At 40.5% G+C, this 21,040-nt stretch overlaps 1 protein-coding gene across 7 annotated transcripts in view; it reads left to right on the top strand.

Annotated features, from left to right (window-relative positions):
* Shld1 (shieldin complex subunit 1) overlaps positions 1–20,684 on the top strand; it is a 183,737-nt gene extending 163,053 nt beyond the window's left edge. For 5 of the 7 annotated variants that reach the window (XM_074074382.1, XM_074074384.1, XM_074074383.1 and 2 more), the window contains one exon: positions 13,745–20,683. In XM_074074382.1, coding sequence (XP_073930483.1) covers positions 13,745–14,187 — 443 coding nt within the window. In that variant the 3' untranslated portion in view covers positions 14,188–20,683. Of the gene's footprint in view, positions 1–13,744 lie in introns of all 7 variants that reach the window. The other 2 variants (XR_012448178.1, XR_012448177.1) reach the window with 2 other exon arrangements.
* Positions 20,685–21,040: the final 356 nt, after the last annotated feature.

Below are 21,040 nucleotides of genomic sequence, written 5' to 3'. Positions count from 1 at the left end.
GCCACACAAATAGTCTCAATTTAGGCTACAAATACATATGAGTTCTGGCTTGTGGTTAAATCTCAGGAGAGGTTTTTGTTTTTTGGGGTTTTTTTTTCCCCCCTCCACCCAGAACCAAGGCCAAGATAAACAAGATTTCTTACTGGGATTCTTTGCAAGGCATATTTTTTTCCATAGTTCACCTTTTCTGTGAGGGCATAACTTCAGGGCGCTTGGCTTTATGGTGTGACCTCCTTATAAGCATCCCATCTTGCTTATGGCTTTACAGTTTGTGTCCTGAACCCTGTGTGGCCATTAGCACTGGTATGCCAGGTGTAGCTACCAGCTCAGGGCTCTCTTACCTCTCAGAATTGCTTTTGGGCCCTAGGGGCTGTCCTTCCTTTATTGCCAGCTCAGTCTTGCATTTTGAAAGATTAAAAAAAATATTTCACCTTTGGTAACATGAGAATTTTCATAATATCTTATCCCCATCAAGTTTTGTCAAAAATTTGTAAATATCTCTATAACCCTACTAAAGTGTCCTTGCAAAGGTGGAAATTCATTTCTATGTAGATCCCACTTTTAACCCTTAATGCTCTGTGTTAATGCCACTGTGGTGGCACACGGAATCTCAGCTGCCTGGAGGGTAAGGCAGGAAAATTGCTTGAACCCATGAGTTTCACCCTGGACAACATAGTGATAGCCCACATAAAAAAAAAAATACTAGCCAGGTATGGTGGCTTATGCCTATGATCCCAGTTACTTGAGAGATGGAGACTGGGAGGATAGCTGTTTGAGGCCAGCCCAGGCAAAAAGTTAATAAGACCCCATCTCAACAAACAAGTTGGGTGTGGTGGCACACTCCTGTGATCCCAACTACTAGGGAGATTGTAAGTAGGAGGATTGTGGTCTGAGGATGACCTTGGCCAAAAATATGAGTCCTAACCTGAAAAATAACTAAAGTAAAAAAGGGCTAGGGGCATGGCTCAAGTCGTAGAGCAAGTTCAAAACTCTGAGTTGAAAAAAATCCCAGTAAACTGGTTAGCAGTCTGCAAAAAACTGAAACTAGATCCATGTATACCACCCTATACCAATATTAACTCAAAATGCATCAAGGATCTTAATATCAGACCCCAAAATCTAAAGTTGGTACAGGAAAGAGTAGGAAATACTTTGGAACTAATAGGTATAGGCAAGAACTTTCTCAGTGGAACCCCAACAGCTCAGCACCTAAGAGATAGCATAGATAAATGGGACTTCATAAAACTAAAAACTTCTGCTCAACAAAAGAAATGGTCTCTAAACTGAAGAGACCACCCACAGAGTGGGAGAAAATATTTGCCAGCTACACATCAGACAAAGGACTGATAACCAGAATATATAGGGAACTCAAAAAACTAAATTCTCCCAAAATTAATGAACCAATAAAGAAATGGGCAAGTGAACTAAACAGAACTTTCTCAAAAGAAGAAATTCAAATGGCCAAAAAACTCAGGAAAATATGCTCACCGTCCCTAGCAATAAAGGAAATGCAAATTAAAACCACACTAAGATTCCACCTCACCCCTGTTAGAATAGCCATCATTAGCAACACCACGAACAACAGGTGTTGGCGAGGATGTGGGGAAAAAGGAACCCTCTTACACTGCTGGTGGGAATGTAAGCTAGTACAACCACTCTGGAAAAAAATTTGGAGGCTTCTTAAAAATCTAGACATAGATCTACCATATGATCCAGCAATCCCACTCCTGGGGATATACCCAAAAGACTGTGACACAGGTTACTCCAGAGGCACCTGCACACCCATGTTTATTGCAGCACTATTCACAATAGCCAAGTTATGGAAACAGCCAAGATGCCCCACTACTGACGAATGGATTAAGAAAATGTGATATCTATACACAATGGAATTTTATGCAGCCATGAAGAAGAACAAAATGTTATCATTCACAGGTAAATGGATGGAACTGGAGAACATCATTCTGAGTGAGGTTAGCCTGGCCCAAAAGACCAAAAATCGTATGTTCTGCCTCATATGTGGACATTAGATCAAGGGCAAACACAACAAGGGGATTGGACTTTGATCACATGATAAAAGCGAGAGCACACAAGGCAGGGGTGAGGATAGGTAAGACACCCAAAAAACTAGACAGCATTTGTTGCCCTCAACGCAGAGAAACTAAAGCAGATACCTTAAAGCAACTGAGGCCAATAGGAAAAGGGGACCAGGAACTAGAGAAAAGGTTAGTTCAAGAAGAATTAACTTAGAAGGTAACACACATGTACAGGAAATCAATGCGAGTCAATTCCCTGTATAGCTATCCTTATCTCAACCAGCAAAACCCCTTGTTCCTTCCTATTATTGCTTATACTCTCTCTTCAACAAAATTAGAGATAAGGGCAGAATAGTTTCTCCCTGGTAGCAAGGGGTTGGGGGTTAAAGGTGAGGGCAGGGGGAAGGGGGGAAAAATGACCCAAACATTGTATGCACATATGAATAAAATAAAAGGAAAAAAGAAAAAAATCCCAGTACGACACACATACACACACACACAAACAACCTAAAAGTAAATCCACGTTGGAAACATTTACAGCACAAACACCTCTCCCCTCATGGTCCGTACCTCCTGTCATTCAGTCAGCTCAGCTTCCACTTCTCTGCTGCCTGTATTCCTTTTCTGCACAGTATGTATTATATGGGTTTAAATTTTGTTTAGGGCTTTTTTTTCCCCCAGCAGTTTCTCTTAGTTTTCTTATGTTGTCTAAAACTTTTGTGCTCCAGAAGAGAAAGCTCCAAGCTTTGCTTCCCTCAAATTCAGTGGGGGAAGTGGGCTGAGAATTGTATCCCATAACTGTTCTCCTTGGATTTCCCAGTCTCATTTTGTCTGCATAAATTTAACTCTCCACTGTGGTTCACACTCAGCCAGCAGTCATTCTGTGAATGCTAGATCTTTTCTGCCTAATTTCACAACATTAAAAACAAAACAGCCTATTTCTCCTTCAGTGTATTTACATGCTCAAACTTTTCCCTGAAGCTCTTTGCCTGATTTACAGCTGCCCTCAACTTACAGAAACCACTACCACCGTCAGGCTGTGTGGAAGCTGAGTCATGTCAGGCCCACCCACACTCTGGTGCTCATCCCCCATGGCGGGATGTGTTTGGGGACAGCTGGAAGGCTTCAGAAGCCTGAGCTTGTGTGTTCGACACTCCCCCACACCATGGCACCTGCTGTTTCCTCCCGCGTTTCCTCCCGCGCTGGGCTCATGTTTGCTTTGCAGTGGGTGCACTTGGAATCACAGCCCTGCTGCTGTGCCATGGGTACCGCTTGCTATGATTCATCCCTTCACCTGTATTGTCAGAATGGACCAGTAGCTATGGGCAGAGGTGATGGTCCTTCCGGTCACCCATGAATGCTTGTTTGAACTTTCCTTATGAAATGCCTCTACCACTGCCTACATTTTAAAATCCAGGATGTTAAATGACAAACATCTTATTAGTGCCTAGATGTAACAACTCTGCTGTGAGTACTATTCTCATTACTATGGTAATAATTATAAAGCACCTTTTATTTGCTGAGCACTGAGTATGTGCTAGACTTTATACTAACAAAATCATTTAATTCCTGCAGCAGTCTTTTGAGACAAAAGCTATTATTATCCTCATTTTACAAATGAGAATATGAGACCCAAGGTCACATAGCTCAAGTTTCTTAAATCCCATTCTTGCAAATATCACTTCTTGTCAGGATAAAATGTTCAGATTTCTGATCTATGACCATGAGCTTCTATAAGGCTAGAAATTAAATCCTTGTTACCTGGCAGCCATTTGAAAGTATAACATATTGAAACTGGCATTGCACAGAACCGATCTTGGAATTCTTTCATGAGGATTGCTTTTAGAACAAGCTGGTGAAACATCAGAAAATCAGTTCCTTTTTGTAGGTAAACCTCGATTTTTACCCCATGTCATGTTACTCTGCTCATCTGCCTACACTGTTTACCATATTTCACTGCTAATGCCTCTTGACAATTTCAAGAAGTTAATTCTGTCCTCTGAGGTTGGAGATTTGTCACCAGCAAAGACACTTAGAAGAAACTTCCAGAAGTAAGATAATTCCTGGCATGCTCTGAGAAGTGTTAGCATTTTCCAGATATGAGTTTGGCCCTTAAGGTGATGACTTTGCTGTCCTCCCGTTCCTGTTTTGGTACTGGGGATTGAATCCAAAGCCTCACACATGCTAGGCAAGTGCTCTACCACGGAGCTGCTTCTCTAGCTCAAGGGTGATGACTTGGAGGTTCTGGTATATTTATTTACAATTAAGTCTCTGACTTCATAGATTGATATGGAGTGAAATCTGTTTACAAAAAGCTGTCTGTAACAAAACCCTACTGCGTATAGAAACGTCAGACTTCTCTTGCTGTCACAGATGTTACCTTCTCTTGAAAGTCCTATTGCAAATGTCAACACTGGAACTGGCTATGTTGATAGGAATCTTGTTCTGTTCCTTTTTAAATGTTAAAACTGCCAAATATTGACCTGTGGATTTGGGCAGACTGTGGGAGCAGGGCCCTCCCGCCATTTCTCTTTAACGAAAAAGGATCCCATTTCTGTTTCCCCAGCACAGGGGAATAATCTCTCTGCTAAATTTAATGTATCCAATGACACTTCAAGCATCATTTTAAACTGTATTTGTCTTACAGTTAAGGTTAACATTTCAAGCTTCATAGTGGCTCACATTTAACTCTGCTGAAGTAAACAGTCATAATCAAAATAGCAATGTTGCCTTAGCAACCAAGATCCAAATCACTTGCTTTTCCTTTCTGCTCACAAGGGCTCCTTACTGTCTAGGCCAGGATATGAAACAAATCCACAGAAACTTCCTATGTGAAATGAAAGTTTAAAAACTGTTTTGGGGAAAACATTTTCAAATGATTGCTTTCCACATTTTGGTGAAGCACAAAGCTCCACCTGACTCCTAGAGGAAATTGTCTCTCTAGTCCCTCTGTCTGATAGCCTCCCTCATTGTGCCCTGGAGGACTCTAGGTATAAAAGTGCCTACAGCTGTGCCCCAGCATGTGGCGGGGTCAGGGTTCATGGTTCTTATTCCAGCTTTAGTTATAAGGTCCTGGTCCAGAGAATGAAAAGAGTCACAGCAGATCATTCCCCCGGCTTTCCTTGGTATACTGCGGTCAAATTTGGATCCTTTAGGACTAGAAACATAGCTCAGGGTCAGAGCATATGCTTTGTATGTCAAGGCCCTGTGGTCGATCCCAGCACTACCCCTCCGAAACAGTTCTGCCCCTTTATGGTGAAATGCAAAAATAAGCTGTTTTAAATCAAGCGTGAGGGTAAGTCTCCATCTCACAACAAGGAAGAGAAGTGTTGAGCATTTTCATGGTCTGAAGCCAGGAATTCCTCAACTCTCATTACCCAGGTCATCTAGGGAGACCCTCAGGCTCCCCTGCCTGGCCCCTCATCACCAACATAAAAGTATATCACTGCTTCTAATTGTGGCAAATGATAGCCATATAAAGAGCATAGGAATTAAGAAAACAAGTGAACAGATTTACTTTTTGTGTTTTAATTGCCAATCTCTTTGATCCAGTGATTCTGGAGGCTTGGCCCTTGTCCAGCTTTCTTGTCTGGAAAATAAGATGCAATAGAGCCAGCTGTCTTCCCTGTTCTTGGATCCTTGACTTCTTTATTAAATGGAGTGCAAACACAATATCATCACCTTTTGGTAGCAATACCCTGACACTGTGAGGGTTGTTTGCCACTAACTAAAACAAAAACAAACCTTGTGACTTCTCAGAAGTCTTTATTTCACCCTAATAGTCTTATCCCTGTCCTTGGGAGAACCATTAACTGTAATCATGAGATTATTCAAAGACTAGTCAGAAAAAAGTGTTTTCTTTGTCATTCATTTTGTATGTCATTAAAAATAAATAAGATAAAAAAGAGACGGAAGAAAAAAACAATAGAAAAAATGGTAAGAAATATGAATAAGCAGTTCACAGACTAGGAATCCCAAAGGGCCTGTAACTGTGGCAAAGCAGCTCAGCTTGCTAGTAATCAGGGAAATCCAAACCACATAAGGAGAGACAACTGAAATGTCTGATGATGTCAGGGTTTGGCAAAGATGTGGAGAAAAGGAAAGCCCAGACAGTGCTGGTGGGAGTGCTTTGAAGAGCCATTTGGCAGGGTCTGGTAAAACTGAACATGCATATTCCCTTCCACTCAGTAATTCCACTTCTGGATATGTTTTTAGAGAAAGTCTCACACTTCTGCCCAAGGAGGTATGTATCAGGAGGCTCACTGAGACCTTGATAGTGAAAAATTAGGTACAACCTACATGTCCATCAGCAAGAGAATGGAGGAATATGTTTACATATTTGAATACTTTAAAACAGATCTATCTATATATCAACAACGGTTAAAGCCAGGTGTGGTGGTTCAAATATGTTTACATATTTGAATACTTTAAAGCAGATCTATCTATATATCAACAACGGTGAAAGCCAGGTGTGGTGGTTCATGTCTGTAATCCCAGTTACTTGGGAGGCAGAGATTTGGAGGAATGTGACTCAAGACCCCATCTCAACAAATAAGCTGGATGATCACATCTGTGATCCCAGCTATGTGGATAGGATAAGTAGAAAGATCACAGTCCCAAGACTCTATCTGAAAAATAACTAAAGCATGGGGGCATCTCAAGTGGTAGAGCACCTGTCTAACAAGTGCAAGGCCCTGAGTTCAATCCCTGGTAATGCTAAACAAATTCCAGTACCAGCAAAGAGGTGCAAAACGCAAAACCAAAGCCAAAAACAAGGTGTAGTAGTAAAAAATTGTAAAGTTGTATACAAAATTTGGAAGCAGAATGTAAAACATTGTGCATAGAAAATAAATTTTTAATAAAGTAAGATGCATATTGAAAGCAACACTGTACTGTTTATGGATATATATAATATATACATATATTACATATATACCTAACCATAAAAATGGTCTGGAAGGAATCAAATTAATATCTGTGATGAAGCACTCAACTTCAAATGAAGTATCTAATGAGAAAAAAGATTTAAAGCAAATGTGACCATATGTTAATTGTCAATTTGGGGAGGTAGGAGCCTAGATATTACAGTTCTCTAATTTTTAGAACATTTTAATCTCTGAAGAAAAGTGTGAAATCTACCAACATAAAAGTAAGATTGTTTATAACTCAGAACATTGGCCTTGTTAAATTGCCCTGGCACCCATTGGAGTTATTTACTGATGACATCTATCTTAGTTTCCCATCGTTCATTTCATTCCCCAATGGTGGCCTCTTAACGGAACCTGTGCTTTGTCTCTATTTGTCATTAGGATGAAGGTTACAGCATACGCTACTTTCCTCTGGGTGATTCATCCAGTTTTAGCTTTCAGATATAAACAAGTACAGACCAAGACTGTGGCTTCAAAAGCACCTGCTCCAGCCAGCCATCTTTTTTTTTTTTTTTTGGTGGTACTAGGGTTTGAACTCAGAACTTCATGCTTGTTAGGCAGGCCCTTTTATCACTTGAGCCACTCCACCAACCCCATCCTTTTGAAGTGTTAATTTCGATTAAATATCTTGATATCCACATGTCCTGTCTTTGTGATTTGTGGGTTTTGTCCTTTAAAGGAGTAATTGCAAGTTCTAGAATATATGTGAGTGGCAAGGTTGCTATGGGGGGAGGGAGGCTCCAGCTTACTGATTTTTTGATGATTAATTTTGCTATTAATAAGATAGGATGCAAGGTGCTTTAGAACTCCAAGACTAATGTTATTGGTGGGGCTGGTGGAGAGACAAAACCAGAAAGGGGACTCAAGTGAGATACAGATTCATGGAGTGAATGGTGGCTTTCACTTACTGAACCAGAAGGTTCTTAGACAGCAAGAGAGTGGAGGAAGTGTCATTTGTGAAAAGAGAGAAAAGGAAAGGAAGGCTGTCTTGGAGTATACAGCCTGGAGTACAACAGACCCAAGCAGATTTAGCAGAAACAAAATCTGAGACTCCTTTTATGTAAATACCATGGGCTGGGATCATTTCCAGCATCAATCTCAGCATTCCCCCTGCCCCTGCCACTACATGAGGATGTGTGTGGGAACATCTCACTGTCAAGTCGGCTGTATGTGCCCCACTCCTTCAGTACCAGGTTATATGTGCACTGTGTTGTGATGCATATACACATGCCATTAGCATGTGATCCAGGGCCCTTTTCAGAGTGAAAGAGGGTGCTATTAATAACTAATTTGAGACTCTTCGTTACGGACTAGCTCTGTCCTGGATAAACCTCCCAGGTACCATAGTGAGTCCTGGTTACCCTAATAATAGCACACTTTTACAGCCTGAAACTGGCAGGTTGTCAGCAGCATTCATCTGGCTTCTGCATCAGGTACACAGTCCTCCAGAGCCTAACCTTGTCTCTCCTCTGATACAAGAACTCCCTGCCCCATCCACGCCAGACCCTTGGACATTGCTCTCTTCACACCCACTTCTGGCTATCCCCCAGCTGGCGTAACTTTCCTTCCTCCATCTTATCTGTCTGAAGATAACTCATCTCTCCAGTCCAGAATTACCTATTCATTCCAGCTTTACTCAGCTCTTGCCTCCTGGATATTGGCCAGCTATCACTGGACCAAAACCTATGCCTTGGATGATAGATGTTCTGTAATTATTGATCTAGTCTGAAAGGTAAAGACGGCTGGCCCTCTTGAGAAAGTTGGTCCTCACTTCCTTAGAACAGTGGTATCCAAGGGCAGCTGGCAGAGGAGGCAGTATCCAAGAGCTGGCAGAGAGTGTTTGATATAGCACTAACCATCAAGGTGTGGACATCTCTTAGGCTTCCCAACCAATGTGGGATAACACACTGGCTATGGTTTGAGTTTGCCCTGCAGGGGTTCATGTGTTGAAATTTAATCCCCATAGTGAGGGATTAAGAGGGTGGAAACTTAGCTCTATTATAGTGTTTAGCAGTGGAGCTATTGGGAGGTGATTAGGTTTGGACAAGGTCATCAGAGAGAAGCCCCAGTGATTGAATACTGGTGATTTCTTAAGAAGAGATAATTGTCACAGTGATGGAAAAACTGGCCACACACATACAGAGGAACAAGTGCCAAGAGGTGGAAGGAAACCAGGTTTCTCAAGGCAATGATACAGACAGAGGTGTGAGCACGTCAGACTCACCCATGGCCTTGTAGGGCTGGACTAGAGTCTTGTTTATCTTGTTCAATCCTGTTCAATCCTCTATGGAGTGGGGTGAAACAGAAGAGGGTGTGAAGGAAAAGAAAGTATCCAGCACAGCAGAGCAAGGCCCCCTGATCAGTGGGCCATGGCCCCTACTCTACTTAAAATCGTCATGTCACCCATGATGACAACCAGGGCAGGGTGAGGCCTCCAAAGTCTGATCCCATCAGAAAGATAAGTGGTGTAGCAAAAAGTGTGCTAATAAATGACTATTGATGGTCTGAACGTGTCCCCAACACCCCCACTCACCTTATTCTTCTCATGTCCATGACTGTGTTCTAGAGCCGCACAGAACTCAGGAGCCTCCAGCAGATAAACCAAGGCAGCCAGGCCTAGGAACTTAGGAGTGTGCCACGCAGTGCCCTGAAAAAGGGGCAGCTGCCCATCAGAGCAGCACAAAAAGAAACTTATAAGCCACCTATTCTTTCTTTCCTGAGATCCTCATGCTTTTCTATGTTTTTAAATTAAATTTTAGATTCTTTTGGCTCTGTGCAGCCTTGAAACCACAGACTCTTCTAATGAGCTGTTGCTAGTAAAAGAACTCTGGACAAATGAGGCAGGGTGGGTGGCTATTGAAGCAGATGCTGAAGGAGGCAGAATTCTAAATATCAAATCCATTTAGTGGCAACTTGTTAAAGTCGAAGGCTAAAATGTTTCACAGAGATAAAACCCTGCTGTGCATTTATCAGTCACAGAAGTAGCCATGGAAGATTCTCTGGAAGAATCTCTTATTAAACATCTAGGCTTCAAAAGGCTAATGGCTTCTCTCGCAGAGCACAACCATCAATCTCGCATGTTCCATGCTCATTGATTGTCTTGTATTACTGAATTCAAATTAGAATCTGTAACTCCTAAAAATACAATATTTTCACTTTTATAAGAATCACAAGTATCTACATGTTCTCTTTCTCTCTCTGGACAAAGGAAAAGTTAGCAAATGGATTCTCGTTACTAGGTTACCTTGAAACAATGTCCACAAAGTCATTAGGATATCAGTTAGGCTTCCTAAAATATCCTATTTATGATACAAAGCATATTGAAATAAAAAGGGATGCTCCACCCAATTTAGGTAATGCGAGAATCATTGGAAACAGGGTAAAAAAAAAAAGCCATCTCAAGGTCCAAAAATGGAAAAATACCCTTGACCCTGCTCACCAAGTGTAATAGCACTTTGCAATCACTGACATAAAAACTTCTCCAGATGGTCCCTACAGCAGACATTACTATCCCCAGTTGAGAGTGCTACAAATCTGGGATATATCAACAGGTAGAATAAGGTGGCTTTGAACATAGCAGTGAGGATGCACCACCAAGGGGGAACTGAGTTATGAGAGATCCACCGTTCACCATACTCCCACATAGAGTGCATCAGGAAGGGAGAAGTGGTCAGCAGTAACACTGCAAAGGCCACAGCAGCACATGATTAGACAGAAGGCTTTGTAGTTGTACTAAAGCACATTTGAAAGGAAATCAAAGACTAGACGCAGTATTCAAAAGAACTGACAGAGTAAATGACTTGAGCCATATGTCGTCATTCTTTTGAAAGGGGAAGGGTTGTTTCTTGGAAGATGAGTTGCAGTCTGCTTGATGTTTGCATGAACAATGCAGGAGACAGGCCAGTTTTTAGACTCTTTTGTAGACATTGGATTCAGAAATTAAAATTTAATAAAACCTGAAAATGAAACTCAGGTGAAAACAAAAACATAAATCCTATATATCAAAGTGTATTGACCAGTTACCAACAAGGACAGCCATGCTACTGGGAGTGTTCTAGCTACCTCAGGTGGGCAGTTTGGGGAATTCCCAGCTTCCCTGGTGTCCCTGCTCTCCCCTGCCTTTCTCATTGGCCCTGCTCAGCCCCCATCTTTCAGCCTTCCCACCCTGGACCAGACCATGTGTGGGGGAAGAGGTGGCAAGGGATTTCTCATCGTGCCATTGTGGGCCTCCATCTCCTCTCCCTTCTCTTTTTGGTTCTTTAATAGTGACCGTTTGTAAGCCACTTACTATTTGCTAGGCCCTGGCCTAAGGCTTTTTGTTTGGTTGGTCGTTTTAATTTTAAAATAGGAAGTTTTAGCAGTTATCCTTCCAGAAGCTTTGTTTAAAAGTTTTTAAAAATAATCTGAAACTCCCAGAAGACTTGCAAGTACAGTACAAAGAACTTTTTTTTATGAGTTATTTGAAAGTAAAATGTCAACCTGATACCCCTCACCCCTGAGTGTTCCATAAAGACATTCTCTTACATAACAAAATTAAGTATCAGGAATGAGCAGTGATACATTACTACCATCTAATCCACGACATTCTCCTGTATGTGACTCTCAGAACATGAGTCCACATTTGTTTGGATTATCTACTTCTCTGATCCTTGTATTACCATGGACATTCTACAAGAAAGATCATTTATTAAAAGTCTTGCTTTAAAGGTGAGAAAGCTGAAGTCTAGAAGGTTGCATGGCTTGGCCAAGGTGGCATATCTGTTAGCAAAAGTAGGACTCAAGCCAAAATTCTGCCTCCTTTCTAAAGCTCCACTGCATCCTGCACTTTTCTTCATCATAAAAAAGTGTAAATATCTTTATTATAGCTATTAATTAGGTTGGCAGGGAATTGTCAAAACTTGTGATTTATGAAAGTTTATATCACTGTGAAAAAGGGAAAATGATATATTGACTTAAAGTATAAAATTTTAAAGAATAAATTGGTAGCTATATAAGGAGTTGTGCAAATTAAATACTAGAAATTGTTTGTATAAAATATTTCCTTGGACACATTGATAGCAAATAAAGCCCTGTGTTTCAAAAGACCTAAGAGATCTCTCTGTTAAGAATCAGAGTGGTCAGACAGGTTCAGAAAGGCAAATAAAGGACTAGGATTTGCTTCAGTTCTAGTTTGTTACTGCCTATGGTTAAGTCACTTGGCTTATTTGTAACTCCCTTTTAAAAAAAACCCACAAAGATGATGATTTTAACTCAGAAATCACCAGTATACAGGGTCATTTTAGGAAGCTGAGAAAGGGAATGCCTGTTTCACTGTGTGAATGCTCGAAGCTGTTTAATCAGGGGTCTTTACTTTGTGTGCCATGGGCCCCTTGGCATCTGCTGAAGCCTATTCACTCTTTCTGAGAATAATACTTAATACATAAAGCAAAAATTGTATGTAGAATTACCCAGAAAAAATGTAGAAATGTAAAATACTTTAACTGGGCAAGTGTGGTGGCATGCCTGTTATCTCAATTACATAAAAGGTGGAGCTAGAAAATCACGTCTCAAGGACAGTCTGGAGAAAATACAAGCGAGACCCCAGCTCAACAAATAAACTAGACATGTGGTGGCATGTGCCTACAGCCCTAGCTACAGCGGGAGGCTTAGGTAGGAAGCCAGCTCCAGACAATAATATGAGACCCTATCTGAAAAATAGCTAAAGCAAAATAGAGCTGGGAGGCTCTTATCTGCCTAGCAAGCACAGGGCCCTGAGTTCAACTCCTAGTACTGCTGAAAAAGGGAAAATAAATAAGTAAAAATATTTCTGAAAACAAATGTGTGATGTTGTAATTGATATATGCTTTTTCGTAACTGCATAGATAATAAAATCTAGTATCAGGACTAATGAATATAATAATTTTAAATTAGCATATCTTAGTTTGCTCAAGTTGACATAATAGAATACCATAAGTAGGTAACTAACAGTTCTGAAGGCTAGAAGTCCAGGGTCAGGGTGTTAACATGTTCTGTTTCCTAAAATACCGTAACTAGGTAGCTTAAACAATAGTTCTGGAGTCTGGATGTCCAAGTCCAAGGTAGGGATGCTAACATGGTCAGTTTCTGCCGAGGCTCTTCACATTGCTTTCTTCAGTGCTTGCACATGGAGAAAGATCTCTCCTCTTGTTTCACCCCTTCTTATAAGACCACAAATCCTGTTGGATTAGAACCCCATCCTTATGACCTTATTTAACCTTAATTACCCTAAGAGCCCTTTCTAAATGCAGTCACATGAAAGATTAGGAATTTAATACATTTATTTTATAGGGACACAATTCATTCCATAGCATAATGATAAGCAGAAGTATTTTAAAATATCTTTAGCATACTATTATATATGATCTGAAAATAGCTGTGATCTGTTGGTGACAAAGTCACAGGGACTGCTAGTAATACTTTATTGCCTACATTCATCATAGAAGGAAATGCTTAATTTCAGGTAGAGGTTAGTGAAAATAAAAATAGGATTTTTTTTTTCCCATCTAAGTTCACAAACACCCTGAATTTCTAAATAGGAATCCGAGGTTAAGAATCTCTGATATATGTAAGATGTTCTTATTGGAGTGAGCAAGTGACATAAACCAAGGATGGTGGGAACAGATTCTGAAATCAGCTGATTCTACCCATAGCCAGTTCCCTAGGAGCAGTATGTGTGTTAAATTGAGAAGAGATATCATCTGTTCTTGGCTTGCTTTCTCACATTTTTCATTGTGTATTCGAGTATTGGAATGTTTTGTCTTGCAGACAGCAGGAGCCTAAATAGTGAACAAAAAAACCCCTGGACTTCTGAGGACTTCTGGCTTGAACCTTCTGTGAAAAGTCAATTGGAAACCAAGGAAGAAGATGCTGAACTTCGGAAATCCCTGGATAGATTCTATGAAATGTTTGGCTGTCCGCAGCCAGCCTCTGGGAGTTCACTCTCTGCATCTGTCTGCCGATGCCTGTCTCAGAAAATCACTGAACTGAAAGACCGGGAGAGCCATATGTATACCCTCCGCACTTTCCAGATGGCCCAGGTCATCTTCAACCGGGATGGCTATTCAGTCTTACAGAGACATTCCAGGGACACCCACTTCTATCCACAGGAGGAAGCAAGTGCCTCTCTGGACAATGAAAAGCCCACCCCAGGGCTTTCAAAAGATGTCATTTGTTTTATCTTAAAGCAGAGTATGATGAAAGACCCTTAACTGGTGGCGGTGGTGAGAGCAGCCACTACTAGAGGTGAAGTGCTGTGGTTTGTGCTGTTGGTATCCTCCACTCAGAGTTCCTGGGGGGAGTCTCTTGCCAGCTGTCTGTGCCCAGTCGACAGCTAAGTGCTTTGTAGTTAAGGGCTGGTACTTGTGACCAGGTCCAGGAGCCAGTCTGCCCATATGGAGAACCCTGTGGCCACCCCACCACTTGCCTTGGCCAAGGCCACTGACTGGCTGCTCTTCCTTGCCGAAATCTATGCTCCAGAACTTTCTCCCCTGGGGACCAAGCCTAGGCTGGAACTTCATATGAAATCACAATCTTGCTCCACTTCATCCCTTCCCTGTCTTGTTCATTTTCCCACTTACCTACTGGTGTCTCTCTGGGCCTTTCCTTAATAAACCTTTTATATCTGAATCCTTGACTTAGAGTCAACTCCTGGGAGAACCCAACCTAAGAGAACAACCTCTGTGAGATGAGTTTTTTGAAGTATATAAATCTCTGTGCTGAATCAAGGTTAAGAATTATACCAAATTGTGCTAGATCTGTGGCTCAAGTGGTAGAGTGCCTGCCTAGCCTGTGTGTGAGGTCCTGAGTTCAAGCCCCAGTACCACCAAAATAAGAGAAGGAAGGAAGGAGGGGGGAAAGGAGGGAGGAAGAAGGGAGGGTGGCAGAGCGGGGAAGAAAGGAAAGATTATATCAAATTGTAAAATAGAGACCATGTGATTGAGCATTTAGGTCCTAAAATAAAGATTTAAATACAGTCCGAAAAAGTACATCACACAATAATCATACCCTTGGTTCCTCTCCAAAGCCAGAGCTCCCTGATTTATGATATTTATGGAAATGGAAGAAACATCTGGACCATCTAAAATAACAGCTAAAATTCAAAATAAAAAAAAAAAAACAATGGTTTCTTCACGTGCACCATGCAAAGTGCCTGTAAGTACACTTATGGTCTATGAGATTGATTCCATGTGGTCTTGTCAGTTTGTACTTGAAGAGAACAGGGATTCTTTGCCCTGGCAGGATCCTCCTTCCTCTTTTTATTGTTGTCTTATGCCTATCATTGCCAGAACCTTCTGTTATGCTCGAAATGGTAAGCCCTTTACCCCTGCCCTATCCTCACCTCTGACACCCGAGCTTCAGTGCAAATGCTTGCCCAGCACAGGGCCTTGCTGCCACCCAGTCCCTGTCCTCCAGGCCCATGCTCTACCTTGCCAGGAAGCTCGTTACATAGTTGGTGCAGGCTTGTGCTGGCAGATGCTATGCTCTGTGGGTCGTGTTCTGAGCCCTGGGTTGAGACTGTTGGTAGAATTACGTCACCTGGCACCATGCTCCCTGAAACTGTAATTGGAAGCCTCATATACTTCTTAAGCAAATTATACCAGTAGAAAGGGTTATATCACTTATTTGGGGAAACAACAAAAGCTGGCAGCCCTGTGCAAGTAGATTTTGAGAAACTCGAGGTGAAATTTAATTGGCATAAGACTCCAAAAGCTTTCCAGAAAGCAGATTAAGCAAATGGGGCATCCTAAAAGTGTACATTAAAAGTGAGTGTGCCATCTCAGGAAGGTCTCTGGGGGACTCTTGGATAGAGAGAGAAGCCTTTTAAAGGTTAACAGTGACATACCAGACTTCCAGTTCAGGGAGGATCAGAGGTAAGAAACTGTTCCAAATTGAAAGGCACAGATACCAGTGGAAGGGACCTCCAGGATAGGAAATCAGAAATGAATAGGCCTTTGGGAGGTCCTTGAAAAGTCTCCAGGTATTCCTCTGACAAGCGATCATCTGCCTCTTTCTCCTATTCAGTAGGCTCCCAAGAAATCATGAAACCAGTGGGATTTACAATTGAAAACCTGCAGGTTAAAATGTAAGATTGCTGTTTTTATTGTTTCTTAATGTGAAACATATTAATAGACACCCTTGAAGAATGTTGTTAGTATTATTTCACCACTGAAATATTTATAGTTAGTCTCCATGGTTACCAACAGAAGGAATCTCAATTATTTTATACTTGTTTTTAAAGGACAAAAGAATAAGCTATTTGATTCTCCATGTTGGGAAGCAGCAGCTTCTATTTCACAAGCTCTTATGATGAGAAAACTTACAACTTTCATTTAATATCAGTACTGAGAGAGATAGGCTCTGAAAACTGAGAATGTGGGAGACTAAAAGCCAGAATCACCTTAGGTAAAACAGAGTGTGGTGTGTATTTACTTGCATCTGAGTAAGTGTTTGTGACAGGTCAGTACAAGATATTTGATTCCCTGCAATCGTGCCCCTTAATTTGATCTCTGTGAGGATAGGACAGCATTTTCCATTGATCTCTGTGAACCTTTAATAAAGACTGAGTGATAAGGATATTGAGGCTCTGGCCTTCAGCATTATCATCTATTTCAGCCTATTAACAGATAAGTTCACAGACATCTTATCATCCTGTGGACACTTGTGAGTGGCCTATGAAGCCCTTTCAGACCTTCCAGGGCTTTGGTGAGGATGAATTTGCTTGCAAAAACGTCAGACTCTAAAGAAGAGAACTACTACCAGTGTTTTAAGTTTGTATACTATTACTCATTTCATTACTCTTATTTCTTTGTATAACGCATGCTGGGGATCGAACCCAGGGCCTCGTGCATGCTAAGCCAGCACTTTCACTGAGCTAGTTGCCCAGACTCTTTGTATAACCTATTTAATGCTACATGTAACAGATCTTCTTATGAGTAATTAGCACAAAACAATACAGAACTACTTTTAAAACTTTTTAAAGCTTTAAAAAGTTAGAAATTTTTGTTGAGTTGTAATTACACAGAAAAGTTCATATATCATGATTGAACATCTCTATGATTTTCATGAAGCGAACCTACCTGTGCAATCAGCATCCCCCTTGAGCCACAGGTGTTACCATCCAGCCTGGTGGCCCCCTTCTAAGTGGAGGTTTCCCTCTGGAGAACTGATGAGAGCACTTTGACCAATTTTCTCAAAGCACTGTCAGCACACAAAACCGCTTTAGATGCCACATGGACAGTGCTTATTTTAATTGTTGACCTATTCAGTTTTATATGTTAGAGAAATACAACTACCTTTAATCCATACTTTCACAGATGCTATGTAGGATAAGCTTAATACAAGTATTAAAAAATTTTAAGGAGTCCACTATTAAGTCTAGATTTAATAAAAAGCTAATAATAGAGCAGGTGACATATAGATATGTCAAAATTTATAAATATGGTATACTCTAAAGTGTCTGATGCTTGGGGTACAGTAGGATAAGTTCTATCTGGTAGTCTCCCGCAGCCCCTCTCCAGAAGACTGCAGGAAACTTCCATAGGGCTAACCCATATTTACTTTTGCCTCTTTACCCTGCAATCACAATGCAAATTCTTTTAAAAACCAAAATATGCATGAATGTCCAGAAAATTAAAAAGAAAGACTAGCCTTATCAAAGATGAAAAACATTTTCAACTCTGCAGTAATTGAAGCAGTAAGAAAACAAAAATAGACACAAAGTAAAAGAGTCCAGCCCATAAAGACATACAAATGCATATGGAAATTGAGTATGGGATAAAGGTAGGGATGGAGACGTGGCTCAGTGGTAGAGCACTTGCTTAGCATGTACAAGGCTCCAGGTTTGATCCCTAGCACCACGAAAAAAAGTCCTGAAGGAAAATGTAAAGTTGCTAGCAATTGGTCTTCCTCCCTCACTTTGGGGGAGGAAGAGTAAAAAGGCTGGATTCCCCATCTTCTCATATCACAATGAATTCTATATGCTTAAAGATTTCAAGGTTAAAAAAATGAAATCATAAAAATGCTAGATTAAAACATGAGGGATATATGTACATGTACATATATATCTAGAGACAGATTGTAGAATAGGGAAGATGTTTCTAGGAATGGTTTTAAAAAAAACCTAAAAATCATAAATGAAAAATTCGATGAAATTGACTACCAGAAACATAAAACTTCTGCAGGCAAAAAAAGTATTTAAGGCCGTAACAAGATCAAAAATAGGAAAAACACTTGGAACACATACAAGACAGAGACTTTTTCTTCAACAGAATTCTTATCATTTCAGTCCTTAGAAAAACAACCAAAGAGAAAAGTTGACATAGGGTATGAACAGGTAGTTAGGAAAAATGTGTATAGGTACTCCTCAAGTTATGATGCATTTCTGTTGTGATAAATCCATTGTGAGTTGAAAATATTGTAAGTCAAAAATGTATTAAATACACCTAGCCTGGCAAACATCGTAGCTTAGCAACACAGTGCACTGTGGAGCACGGGTTGTTTCCCCCTGTGAACACATGAGTGACCAGGAGCTGTGCCTTGCTACCACTCTAGAGAGCATCATGTTACCTGCCAGGAAACCATAAAGCTTCGAAATTTGAAGTTTATTTTCTGTTTAATGGGTATCACTTTTGCACCATTATAAATCTGGAAAGTTCTTAAGTCAAACCATCCTAATGGGGGACCAAATGGTATCTCTGTGTGTGTATGTGTAATAAATATGAATCATGCACAATTATACTTCACTGTTAAGAACGGCAATTTAGAACATCAATAAGCTACCCTTTGTTCTTATGTTTGTCTTGTCTCTTTATGCTTGTATTTTGGAGAGTGGTGAAGAGTTGGAAGAATCTAGTGGCAGGTGAAGGTGCAGGAAGCCAGGTGTCCCAATTGACTAGCAGCAATGGGTAGGTTCACTACCCACTGCAGCCTTTCTTGGGGCAATTTGGTCCCTCTATCAAAATTGTCAAAACACATCTTCTTTGACCTAACAATTCGTCTTTTCCATAATAGCTATTGACTAATTACTACAGGTGGTGCTCCAACGGTGAACCAGGCATGGAAGAAGCCTTCATGGCACTTACCCCCTGGTGAGGACTGCAGCGAAGACAAGGAACTTGGAACAGTGGAAATGCAATAAAAGTTTCAGATAGCAATATAGGTCAGTATTTTTATCATCTTGCATGAGGAAGTCCTTCCTAAAATGGATGGCAGTGCAAAATAATAAAAATTGACAGTTTTGGTTACATAAAATTTAAGTTAGAATGGAAGATATAAATCTGTGATGATCGCATTGTAGTTTTGAGAGGAAATATATTTAATTTTTAGATGTGAATACTGAAGTATTTAGGATAAAATGCCTTAATACCTGTAATTTCCTTTAAAATACTTCAACAGAAATAAGATAAAGCAGATATGACGAAATGTCAAAAATATCCAATCCAGATTTCTACTATTACATATGAAGCTTTTTTTAAATAAAAAAATGTTGAAGGAAAAGCAATGGTGAAAGAGTCAGACTGGGAGAGAAAATTTGCTACAGATATTAACAAACAAGAGGTTAATGTCATAATATGTAATAATGTCACAATATGTTAATAATTTCTGAAAATTGAAATCATAAATGAATTTTTTTAAATGAACCAAGAGAAGAAACAGGTATTTCACAGAAGAAATGCAAATTGAACAACCACTCAACCTGTCCTAAAGAAATGGAGTTAAAAAGGTACTGCCATTTTTTAATTTATGTTGTTGGCAAAAAAAAAAAGAAAAGTTCTGTCCTGTCCTACCTAGCATCGACAGAGGTAGAGACATGAGTGCTATCATGGGGAGGTTACATCACCTTTGTAATTAAATAAGGAGCTGGAAAATTAAAGACATAGATGTGACCTTGTTGCAGTGATCCCTTCCTTGCTTCTCAGTGCCCTTGGATGAGTGGTGGCCTCTGCCCATGTGCCATCACTAAACCAATATGCTTTAACATAGGATAGTTGAGTGCTTACTAAGTGTCAACCATCACTTCAAATACCTCTGTTACCAAACCCCATTTTTACAGATGTGGAAAATCAAGCACAGAGAGCTATAAGTAGTGGAAGTAGCCCTAGAACCCATACTCAATTCCCCAGTCTAAGGTACTGCCCTCCCTCCCTCCCTTCACTGCCCACAAGGAAGGTCTTCCTTTGATATACTCCATAGCTCCATGAATTTCACTTTCATAATTTCATTACAACAAGGACACTTGATAAGACAGCATGTGGTTTAAATGTCTCCCAACCCTACACCCCCACCCCCACCAAAGGACTGTGAGTGTTTGTTCACCTGTGCCTAGCACACCCAGTCCAGTGAACACTGATGCTGGGCCAGTAAGGTGATGTCCTTATTTGTTAAGAGATATCTCCTAAGTGTAAAGTGTCCTAATGTAATTTACTTAAAAATACTTCCACTGAAGGAAAATGAATCACATATGATCGATTTCATTTGCATGTTAACTTGTATATATCCAAATAAATGTTAAAACAGCTCACTTTTTGCTGCATTTGGACTGAAGATTCTTGCTTATTTCTTTTCCTCCTTCTAGTCCTATTCCTTCTGGTCACTTCACAGTGGTTGGCTCCTGTAGATTCTACTTTCTTCCCTAGAAGAAAATTGCTTCCTCTATGTGTCTGAGAACTTAGGCCTCTGTGAGCAAGTTTACATTCAGAAAAAGAACATATTAGCAATCCAAATCACAGCCCCTTTGGCATAAGCAATTCTCTGGGCAAATATGCTTATGGACCTGTTTGCTCATTTGAAACCCATTGGCCTCATTCTTTCATTACTTTTTTCTTAAATCTGTGGAGAGCTGTGCATCAGACATAGTGGTTCTACCAATAACTGAACCCAAAACTCTCCAAATCCCCAAAGCAAATCTTTTCCAACTGCTGTCTCCGTGGGTGCATTCACAAAGACAGAAGATTTAGCATCCCTGCCCTCTTTTATTTTCTCTTTTGCCTCCTTCAACATTGGAATTTACTGTCAAATGCCTGAAGCTCCCTGTCTTATTTCATGAGAATGCAACTCATCTAT

The sequence above is a fragment of the Castor canadensis genome, chromosome 5, assembly GCF_047511655.1.
Source record: "Castor canadensis chromosome 5, mCasCan1.hap1v2, whole genome shotgun sequence".
Lineage (NCBI taxonomy): Eukaryota > Metazoa > Chordata > Mammalia > Rodentia > Castoridae > Castor > Castor canadensis.
The sequence above is the reverse complement of the archived record's forward strand: the minus strand, read 5'-3'. Positions and strand labels throughout refer to the sequence as shown.